This window comes from Antechinus flavipes, chromosome 2 (assembly GCF_016432865.1).
Source record: "Antechinus flavipes isolate AdamAnt ecotype Samford, QLD, Australia chromosome 2, AdamAnt_v2, whole genome shotgun sequence".
NCBI classification, from domain to species: domain Eukaryota; kingdom Metazoa; phylum Chordata; class Mammalia; order Dasyuromorphia; family Dasyuridae; genus Antechinus; species Antechinus flavipes.
The window spans coordinates 354280646-354292967 of record NC_067399.1 but is presented as its reverse complement, the minus strand read 5'-3'; the positions used below and the strand labels follow the sequence as shown (position 1 = coordinate 354292967).

At 34.3% G+C, this 12322-nt stretch overlaps 1 protein-coding gene across 1 annotated transcript; it reads left to right on the top strand.

The window, feature by feature from the left end:
* The first annotated feature begins 1043 nt into the window (after positions 1-1043).
* LOC127546692 (beta-arrestin-1-like) lies at positions 1044-11427 on the top strand. The gene is made up of 2 exons (XM_051973679.1): positions 1044-1183; positions 10834-11427. The coding sequence occupies exons 1-2, from the start codon at positions 1044-1046 to the stop codon at positions 11408-11410; spliced, it is 717 nt and encodes a 238-aa protein (XP_051829639.1). The 3' UTR covers positions 11411-11427.
* The last annotated feature ends 895 nt before the right edge of the window (positions 11428-12322 follow it).

Here is a 12322-nt window from a genome sequence, read left to right as displayed (position 1 = left end):
CTCTGACCATACATACTGTCTAGTTTGTGTTCTCTCTTGGTAAATAGTGTGTGTCCCAGTTTTGTGGGACTTTTCATACTATGTTATTTCCTTAAATGCTTTGCTTTGAGCCAACATGTCCTCTAATTGGTAGAAATAAATATATTAGTGGAGGCCTGTGAGTTATGAATTTGAGTAGATATAGACCCAGAATATGTTGAATTTGGAAAAACTTTTAGAATAAGGGAAAATATGTGCAACAGAGAGTATCCCAAATAATGCATTGTAAGGGCTCACATGCAATGTCCTAGTACTGCATAGATTCATTGGAAGCAATTTTTTTTTAGGCCATGATTTGCAGCAGGATGTATGTCTTGTGATGTGTATATGTAGCTATTTTAGTAGGTCAAACCAGTTGCTTTAAAAAAAAAAAAAGATCATATATACACACACATTGTGGTAACTTGTACAATTTAAACTAAAATTGACATCATGTTGGTCAAAAAGTTGTAACATTGATTATAAATTGCCACAAAGCAATCCTGATGTTACATATACCTAATATACAGGGTCACATGAGCAGCAAGATTACTTAGACTACTTGGAGAGATGTGAGATATTTTTTCAGAGCACTTAGGGAAATAAAAGCTTCCTTAGATTATGGAAGTTATCTGAACTCATGGCACAATCTAGCATCCCTGAAGAGATGAAAGTTGGGAGGCAACACATATATATCATAAAGCTTCACACTGAGACAAGATATTTCATAGAGTTAAAACTCTGATCTAAGCTAAGAAGTTTTTGAGACATTGTCAGTAAAGTAGTACAATAGTGGCTAATAATTAAAGTGAAGAATAGGGAAGGATCATGGAAAGCCTTAAGGGAATACAGGATGATTGGCAACTGCCAAGGATTCAGTGTATGACCTTGGTGTCTTTGATGTCTGACCAAACTCTAAGCACTCCACAGCACTACTTCAACCACCTTCATGGCCACGGAACAAATTTTTCTCAAAACACTCCACAGCATAGCCACTCTTCCCAGGGCAGCTGCTCTTCCACAGCATGGCCACTCTTCCCAGGACAGTGGCTCTTCCACAGGACAGTCTATCTTCCGCAGTTATTAGTATCTGCCACTCTTCCACAGTGGGGCCATTCTTCGCAGCCTGTTCACAGGACAGCCACTGTCCATTCATCCCTGTTCTGTAAAGGAAGCTGGGAACTTCCTTGCCCTCAAGGCAGACCCCAAGGCTTTTTTTTTTTTTAAAAAAAATGAATAAAAAAGCAAAGCAAGCTCTAATTATAGATAGTTTCTATAGTGAAAGGGAACACTGAGGAGTCTAATAACAGACAGTCTTCAGACAAAACCTCAAAGGGGGATATAATTTGGTCCCACCACACAAGACTCTTCTAGAAAAAATTTTTAAAAATATTAAAAGAGAGCTAGAAGAAAAAGGGGGAAAGGAAAAAGAAGCTCTGCAAGAGAGTGTGGAAAGGGCATATAACTCATTAAAAGAAAGATTTGGAAAAAAAAAAAAAAAACAACTCCCTGAAATGTGAAATGAAAAAGGTTAAAGAACTCCCAGGAATGTAGGATTTGTGAATTGGAAAAAGAAAATAACTCATTTAAAAAAATTTGTGAAATGGAAAAAAATTCCATAGAACAAAACAACTCATTTAAAAACTCAATTGGACAAATACAAAAAGAAGTAAAAAAAAAAAATGAAGAAAATAACTAATTAAAAATCATAACTGAACAAATGGAAATGAATGATTCAATGAGCCATTAAGAATCAGGCAAAACCAAAAAAAAAAAAAAAAATAGAAAAAAAATTTAAATATCCACTTGGAAAAACAACAGAACTGGAAAATAGATCTAGGAGAGATAATCTAAGGATTATTGGACTCCTTGAAAACCATGATGAAAAAAAGAGCCTAGACACTATTGTTCAGGAAATCATCAAACAGAACTGCCCAGAAGTAATAGAAGTGGAAGGGAAATTAGGCGTTGAAAGAATTCATCGAACACCTTCTGAAAAAGACCCTAAAATAAAGATTCCGAGAAATATTGTGGCCAAACTTCAGAATTTTCAGACTAAACAATAAAATTTTACAAGCAGCCAGGAAAAAAACAGTTCAAATACCGAGATGCCACAATAAGGGTCACGCAAGATCTGGCTGCCACAACATTAAAGGATTGAAGGGCCTGGAATCAGATTTTCTGAAAGGCAAAAGAGCTTGGAGTGCAGCCAAGAATAAACCACCCAGCTAAGCTGAGTATTTTTTTCCATGGAAGAAGATGGACATTTAATGAAATAGAGGAATTCTATCTGTTTCTAAGGAAAAAACCAGACATAATCAAAAAATTTGATCTCCAACAACAGGAATCAAGAGAAGTAGAAAAAGGTAGAAGGAACTCTTGAGAACTGTATTTCTGTTGTGGATATACATAAAAACCATATGTATAATTTGATTTTACCGATATAACATAAAAAAGAGAAGTAGAAATGGAAAGGGGATAGTGTCAGAAAAAGGGAAGAGGGGAGATAAAAAGAGGGAAATTACATGCGACAATGAGGCAAAGAAAACCTATCATATATGAGGGAACTTAGAGAGGGGGAGGAACATTGTGTGAATCCTACTCTCATCAGAGTTGGCTCAAAGAGAAAACAATTGACATATTTGTTTTACAGAGATTCTTCTCTCACTTCATTAAAAAGTGGGAGAGGAAAAGGGAGAAGGAAAAAGAATAATAAGGGAAGGGTACAAGAAAGGGGAAGGGATTCAAAGGGAGGAGAGAGGGATACTAAAGAGGCAGAGCTGTGTGATGCAAGTGGGACAAATAAGTTTAACACTAGGGAAGGGGGTAAAGGGGGCAAGAAAAAGAAAAGTATAATCTGGGGATATTAGGATGGCAGGAAATACAGAATTGGTTATTTTAACCATAAATGTGAATGGGATGAACTCTCCCATAAAGAGGAGGCAGATAGCAGACTGGATCAAAAGTCAAAATCCTGCAATCTGTTGTTTACAGGAAACACATTTAAAACAGGGAGATACATACAGAGTAAAGATAAAAGGCTGGAGCAGAATCTATTATGCTTCAGGTGAAGTCAAAAAAGCAGGGGTAGCCATCCTTATCTCAGATCAAGCAAATGCAAAGATTGATCTAATTAAAAGAGATAAGGAAGGAAACTATATCTTGCTAAAGGGTACTATAGACAATGAAGCAATATAAGTATTAAACATATATGCACCAAGTGGTATAGCATCTAACTTCCTTAAAGAGAAGTTAAGAGAGTTGCGAGAAGAAATAGACAGCAAAACTATAATAGTGGGAGATTTCAATTTTGCACTCTCAGATTTAGATAAATCAAATCACAAAACAAATAAGAAAGAAATTAAAGAGGTAAATAGAATATTAGAAAAATTAGGTATGATAGATTTCTGGAGAAAACTGAATGGTGACAGAAAGGAGTATACTTTCTTCTCAGCAGTTCGTGGAACCTACACAAAAATTGACCATATATTAGGACATAAAGACCTCAAAATTAAATGCAGGAAGGCAGAAATAGTAAATGCTTTCTTTTCAGATCACAATGCAATAAAAACTACATTCAACAAAAAGTTAGGTGTAAATAGACCAAAAAGTAATTGGAAACTAAATAATCTCATTTTAAAGAATGATTGGGTGAAACAGCAAATTATAGACACAATTAATAATTTCACTCAAGATAATGACAATGGTGAGACATCATATCAAAATTTATGGGATGCAACCAAAGCAGTAATAAGGGGAAATTTTATATCCTTAGAGGCTTACTTGAATAAAATAGAAGAAGAGAAAATCAGTGAATTGGGCCTGCAACTTAAAAAGCTAGAAAAAGACCAAATTAAAAACCCCCAACAATTACTAAACTTGAAATTCTAAAATTAAAAGGAGAAATTAATAATATAGAAAGTAAAAAAAACTATTGAACTAATAAATAAAACTAAGAGTTGGTTTTATGAAAAAACCAATAAAATTGATAAATCTTAAATCTGATTAGAAAAAGGAGAGAGGGAAATCAAATTAGTAGTCTTAAAAATGAAAAGGGAGAACTTTCCATTGATGAAGAGGAAATTAAAGAAATAATAAGGGGCTACTTTGCCCAACTTTATGCCAATAAATTTGATAACCTAAGCGAAATGGATGACTACCTCCAAAAATATAGGCTTCCCAGATTATCAGAGGAGGAAGTAAATTGCTTAAATAGTCCCATTTCAGAAAAAGAAATAGAACAAGCTGTTAATCAACTCCCTAAAAAAAAGTCCCCGGGTCCAGATGGATTTACATGTGAATTCTACCAAACATTCAAAGAACAATTAGCCCCAATGCTTTATAAACTATTTGAAAAAATAGGGAATGAAGGAGTGCTACCAAATTCCTTTTATGACATAGACATGGTACTGATACCTAAACCAGGTAGTTGAAAACAGAGAAAGAAAATTGTAGACCAATCTCCCTAATGAATATAGATTCTAAAATCTTAAATAAGATATTAGCTAAAAGACTACAGAAAATCATCCCCAGGATAATACACCACGATCAAGTCGGATTTATACCAGGAATGCAGGGCTGGTTCAATATTAGGAAAACTATCAGTATAATTGGCCATATTAATAATCAAATTAACAAAAACCATATGATCATCTCAATAGATGCAGAACAAGCATTTGATAAAATCCAACATCCATTCCTATTAAAAACTCTTGAGAGTATAGGAATAAATGGACTTTTCCTTAAAATAATCAGGAGCATTTATTTAAAACCAGCAGTAAGCATCATATGTAATGGGGACAAACTGCAACCATTCCCAATAAGATCAGGAGTGAAACCAGGTTGCCACTATCACTGTTACTATTTAATATTGTATTAGAAATGTTAGCTTTGGCAATAAGAGTTGAGAAAGAGATTAAAGGAATAAGAATAGGCAATGAGGAAACCAAATTATCACTCTTTGCTGATGATATGATGGTATATTTAGAGAACCCCAGAGACTCTACTAAAAAGTTATTAGAAATAATCCACACCTTCAGCAAAGTTGCAGGATATAAAATAAACCCACATAACTCATCAGAATTCTTATATATCACTAACAAAACCTAACAGAGTTACAAAAAGAAATTCCATTTAAAGTAACTACTGATTGTATAAAATATTTAGGAATCTATCTGCCAAGGGAAAATCAGAAACTTAATGAGCAAAACTACAAAACACTTTCACACAAATTAAGTCTGATCTAACTAACTTGAAAAATATTAAATGCTCTTGGATTGGGCGAGCAAATAAAATAAAGATGACAATACTACCTAAATCAATCTACTTACTTAGTGCTATACCAATCAGACTCCCAAAAAACTACTTTGATGACCTAGAAAAAATATGGAAAAACAAAAGGTCAAGAATTTCAAGGGAATTAATGAAAAAAAAAATCAAATGAAGGTGGCCTAGCTGTATCAGATCTTAAATTATATTATAAAGCAGTAGTTACTAAAACCATCTGGTATTGGCTAAGAAATAGACTAGTTGATCAATGGAACAGGTTAGGTTCAAAGGACAAAACAGCCAATAACTTTAATAATATAGCATTTGACAAACCCAAAGAACCCAGTTTTGGGGATAAGAATGCATTATTTGACAAAAATTGCTGGGAAAATTGGAAATTAGTATGGCAGAAACTAGGCATTGACTCACACTTAACACCGTACACCAAGATAAGTTCAAAATGGGTTCATGACCTAGGCATAAAGAATGAGATTATAAATAAATTGGAAGAGCATAGGATAGTTTACCTCTCAGACCTGTGGAAGAGGGAGGAATTTATGACCAAAGAAGAACTAGAAATCACTATTGACCACAAAATAGAAAATTTTGATTATATCAAATTGAAAAGTTTTTGTACAAACAAAACAAACGTAGACAAGATTAGAAGGGAAACAATAAAATGGGAAAACATTTTTACAGTCAAAGGTTCTGATAAAGGCCTCATTTCCAAAATATATAGAGAATTGACTCTAATTTATAAGAAATCAAACCATTCTCCAATTGATAAATGGTCAAAGGATGAACAGACAATTCTCAGATGAAGAAATTGAAACTATTTATAGCCATATGAAAATATGCTCCAAAACATTATTAATCAGAGAAATGCAAATTAAGACAACTCTGAGATACCACTACACACCTGTCAGATTGGCTAAAATGACAGGGAAAGATAATGTGGAATGTTGGAGGGAATGTGGGAAAACAGGGACACTGATACATTGTTGGTGGAATTGTGAACACATCCAACCATTCTGGAGAGCAATTTGGAACTATGCTCAAAAAGTTATCAAACTGTGCATATCCTTTGATCCAGCAGTGTTTCTACTGGGCTTATACCCCAAAGAGATACTAAAGAAGGGAAAGGGACCTGTATGTGCCAAAATGTTTGTGGCAGCCCTGTTTGTAGTGGCTAGAAGCTGAAAAATGAATGGATGCCCATCAATTAGAGAATGGTTGAGTAAATTGTGATATATGAACTTTATGGAATATTATTGTTCTGTAAGGAATGACCAGCAGCATGAATACAGAGAGGACTGGCGAGACTTACATGAACTAATGCTAAGTGAAATGAGCAGAACCAGGAGATCATTATATACCTCAACAATGATATTGTTTGAGGATGTATTCTGATGGAAGTGGATCTCTTCAATAAAGAGAGCTAATTCAGTTTCAATTGATCAAGGATGGACAGAAACAGCTACACCCAAAGAAATAACACTGGGAAATGAATATAAACTGCTTGCATTTTTGTTTTTCTTCCCGGGTTATTTATACCTTCTGAATCCAATTCTCCCTGTGCAACAAGAAAAGTGTTTGGTTCTGCACACATATATTGTATCTAGGATATACTGTAACCTATTCAACATGTAAAGGACTGCTTGCCATCTGGGGGAGGGGGTGGAGGGAGAGTGGGGAAAAGCTGGAACAGAAGTGAGTGCAAGGGATAATGCTGTAAAAAATTACCCTGGCATGGGTTCTGTCAATAAAAAGTTATTGAAAAAAAAAAAAAAGAAAGAAATGGAAAAAATTCTATAGAACAAAACAACTCATTTAAAAACTCAATTGGACAAATACAAAAAGAAGTAAAAAAAAAATGAAGAAAATAACTCATTAAAAATCAGAACTGAACAAATGGAAATGAATGATTCAATGAGCCATCAAGAATCAGTCAAGCAAAACCAAAAAAAAAAAAAAAAAAAAAGAAAAAAGAAAAGAAAGAAAAAATAGAAAAAAATATAAATATCCACTTGGAAAAACAACAGACCTGGAAAATAGATCTAGGAGAGATAATCTAAGGATTATTGGGGTCCTTGAAAACCATGATTAAAAAAAGAGCCTAGACACTATTGTTCAGGAAATCATCAAAGAGAACTGCTCAGACATAATAGAATCAGAAGGTAAAATAAGCATTGAAAGAATTCATTGAACACCTTCTAAAAGAAGCCCCAAAATAAAAACTTCAAGGAATAGTGTGGCTAAATTTCAGAACTATCAGACTAAGGAAAAAATATTACAAGCAGCCAGAAAAAAACTATTCAGATACCAAGGAGCCACAATAAGGATCACTCAGGATCTAGCAGCTTCCACATTAAAGGATCAAAGGGCCTAGAATCTGATATTCCAAAAGACAAAAAAAACTTGAAATGCAGCTAAGAATAAATTAGCCAGCTAAGCTGAGCATTTTCTTCCAGGGAAGAAGATGGACATTCAACGAAACAGGTGAATTCCACTTATTTCTAATGAAAATACCAGAACTAAACAAAAAATGTGACCTCCAAATATAGAACTCAAGAGAAGCATGAAAAGATAAAAAGAACTCTTGAGAACTGTATTTCTGTTATGAGCATATATAAAGAGCACAAGTATAATTTGATTTTACTGTTATAATATTTTTAGAAAAGGGAATTGGAAGTGGAAAGGGGATTGTATCAGAAAAAGGGAAAAGTGGAGGTAAAAAGAGGAAAATTACATCTCACAAAGAGGCAAAGAAAACCTATCGTAACTGAGGGAATTAAGGGAGGGGAGGAACATTGTGTGACTCTTACTCTCATCAGATTTGACTCAAAGAGAAAATATTAGACATATTTGGTTTACAGAGAAACTTCTCTCACCTCATTAAAAAGTGGGAGAGGAAAAGGGAAAAGAAAAAGACTAGGCTAAATAGAAAGGAATACAGAAATAATAAGGGAAAGGTATAAGAAAAGGGGAGGGCCTCTAAGGGGTAGGGAGGATTCTAAAGAGGGAGAGCTGCATGAGGCAAATGGTGCCCATAAATTTAATACTGTGGAGGGGGGTAAGGAGAAAAAGAAAGAGAAAAGTATAATCTGGGGATAATAAAATGGCAGGAAATACAGAATTATAGTTTTAACCAAAAATGTGAATGTGATGGACTCTCCCATAAAGCGGAGGCGGATAGCAAACTGGATCAAAAGCCAGAATCCTACAATATGTTGTTTACAGGAAACACACTTGAAGCAGGGCGATACATACAGAGTAAAGGTAAAAGGCTGAAGCAGAATCTATTATGCTTCAGGTGAAATAAAAAAAAGCAGGGGTAGTCATCCTTATCTCAGATCAAGCAAAAGCAAAAATTGATCTAATTAAAAGAGATAAGGAAGGAAACTATATCTTGCTAAAGGATAAATAATGAAGATAGATAATGAAGCAATATCTATACTAAACATATTATACACTAAATGGTATAGCATCTAAATTCCTCAAGGAGAAGTTAAGAGAGCTGCAAGAAGAAATAGATAACAAAACTATAATAGTGGGAGATCTCAATCTTGCACTCTCAGCACTAGATGAATCAAACTACAAAACAAATAAGAAAGAGGTTAAAGAGGTAAATAAAATATTAGAAAAGTTACGTATGATAGATCTTTAGAGAAAACTGAATGGAGACAGAAAGGGGAATACTTTCTTCTCAGCAGTTCGTGGAACCTATACAAAAATTGACCACATATTAGAACATAAAGACCTCAAAATTAAATGCAGAAAGGCAGAAATAGTAAATGCATTCTTTTCAGATCACAATGCAATAAAAACTACATTCAACAAAAAACCAGGGGAAAATAGACCAAAAAGTAATTGGAAACTAAATAATCTCATCCTAAAAAATGAATGGGTGAAATAGCAAGTCATAGACACAATTAATAATTTCACCCAAGAGAATGACAACAATGAGACAATATACCAAAATTTGTGGAATGCAGCCAAAGCAGTAATAGGGGAAATTTTATATTTCCAGCAGCTTACTTGAATAAAATAGAGAAAGAGAAGATCAATGAATTGAGCTTGCAACTTAAAAAGCTAGAAAAGGGGCAAATTAAAAAACCCCCAATCAAATACTAAATTTGAAATTCTAAAATTAAGAGGAGAAATTAATAAAATTGAAAGTAAAATTATTGAATTAATAAATAAAACTAAAAGTTGGTTTTATGAAAAAACCAACAAAATAGATAGATTAGAAAGGGGAAAGATTAGAAAAAGGAAAGAGGAAAATCAAATTGTTAGTCTTAAAAATGAAAAGGGAGAATTTGCCACTAATGAAGAGGAAATTAGAGCAATAATTAGGAGTTACTTTGCTCAACTTTATGCCAGTAAATTTGATAACCTAAGTGAAATGGATGACTACCTTCAAAAATATAGGCTTCCCAGATTAACAGAGGAGGAAGTAAATTGCTTAAATAGTCCTATTTTAGAAAAAGAAATAGAACAAGCTATTAATCAACTCCCTAAGAAAAAAATCCCAGGACCAGATGGAAATCCATCTGGAAATTCCATACATGTGAATTCTACCAAACATTTAAAGAACAATTAACTCCAATGTCATATAAACTATTTTTAAAAAAACAGGGAATGAAGGAGTCCTACCAAATTCCTTTTATGACACAGACATGGTACTGATACCTAAACTAGGTAGGTTGAAAACAGAGAAAGAAAATTATAGACCAATCTCCCTAATGAATATTGATGCAAAAATCTTAAATAAAATATTAGCAAAAAATATTAGCAAAAAAAAAAAATCATCCCCAGGAAAATACACTAAGACCAAGTAGGATTTCTACCAGGAATGCAGGATTAGTTCAATATTAAGAAAACTATTTGTATAATTGACTATATCAATAACCAAATTAACAAAAAACATATGATCATCTCAATAGATGCAGAAAAAGCATTTGATACAATCCAACATCCATTCCTATTAAAAACACTTGAGAGTATAGGAATAAATGGACTTTTCCTTAAAATAGTCATCTATTTACTACTGCATCTATTTAAAATCCTCAGTAAGCATCATATGTAGTGGGGATAAATTGTCAGTGAGGGAATGCCTATTCTCTCATCTTTTCCCCCTCACTATCGGAAATTCATTTTGATTTCAGAACAAAAACCAAATGTACAGAGTTTTGGGTGTAGGATATAAAAAATGTATTTAGACATTTAAAAAAAAGGAAAAAGAATCAGATGTATTTATTTGACTTCATTCTGCATTTTGAAAGCACATTTTAATTTTAATTTTGCTTTTACTGTTTTGTTTTAATTGCATAGCAAGAATTTTAGCCCTTTTTATTTAGTACACCCAAGGATTAGCTACTCCTGAAATCACAGTTCAAGCCTGGGGGTTAGGGTGGTTTGGGAGGAGCTAGAGGGAACTAGGGTGTTTTGATTTCACTGGACTGAATTTTAGCACTCCCTGCTAGCCCCTAGACTGCTTTTTTGAAGGGCTACTTCCCTATAATTTTCATGTACAGAATGACCTAGACTATATTTAAGAGGGGTCAACAACACCAACAAGACGGTGAAGAAGATAAAAATTTCAGTACGCCAATATGCCGATATCTGCCTGTTCAATACGGCACAGTACAAATGTCCCGTGGCTGTGGAGGAGGCTGATGACATGGTGGCTCCAAGTTCAACATTCTGCAAAGTCTACACCCTTACCCCATTCCTGGCCAACAACCGGGAGAAGCGAGGCCTGGCTTTGGATGGCAAGCTGAAGCATGAAGACACCAACTTGGCTTCCAGTACCCTCAGGTTGAGGGATGGCACAAATAAAGAGATCTTGGGAATCATCGTGTCCTACAAAGTCAAAGTGAAGCTGGTCGTTTCCCGAGGAGGTGATGTGGCTGTCGAACTGCCCTTCACCTTGATGCACCCGAAGCCCAGGGAGGAACCTGTGCGTCGAGAAGTTCCAGAGAATGAAGCGCCCATAGATACCAATCTTATAGAACTTGATACAAAGGTTCCAGTGGACACGGTTTGGGAAATGCTTGACCTAACACATCAGCAAGGAATCCTGCCTGGCCTAGCATGTCCAGGAACAAGCTTGGCTGCTTGAAACCCTTAGCATGCAAACTCTCCTTATGTCATCCTATCCCGGATGTAATGCCCTCGGATTCCTAATAAGATCAGGAGTGAAACAAGGTTTTCCACTATCACCATTACTATTCAATATTGTATTACAAATGCTAGCTTTGGCAAAAAGAGTTGAGAAAGAGATTAAAGGAATTAGAGTAGGTAATGAGGAAACCAAATTATCACTCTTTGCTGATGATATGATGGTATATTAGAAAACCCCAGAGATTCTACTAAAAAGCTGTTAGAAATAATAGACAACTTTAGCAAAGTTTCAGGATACAAAATAAATCCACATAAATCATCAGCATTCTTATATATCACTAACAAAATCCAACAGCTTGAGATACAAAGAAAAATTACATTTGAAATAACTACCAGTAGTGTAAAATATTTGGGAATGTATCTGCCAAGGGAAAGTCAGGAACTATATGAGCACAACTACAAAACATTTTCCACACAAATAAAGTCAGATCTAAACAATAGGAAAAATATTAAGTGTTCTTGGATAGGTCGAGCGAAGATAATAAAAATGTCAATGCTACCTAAACTAATCTATTTATTAAGTGATATACCAATCAGACTCCCCAACAAACTATTTTAATGACCTAGAAAAAATAACAACAAAATTCATATGGAAGAACAAAAAGTCAAGACTTTCAAGGGAACATGGAAAAAAAAATCAAAATAGTCAATAACTATAATAATCTAGTGTTTGACAAACCCAAAGACCCCAGCTTTTGGGATAAGAATTCACTGTTTGACAAAAACTGCTGGAAAAAATTGGAAATTAGTATGGCAGAAACTAGGCATTGACCCACACTTAACACCATACACCAAAATAAGGTCAAAATGGGTTTATGATCTAGGCATAAAGAATGAGATTATAAATAAA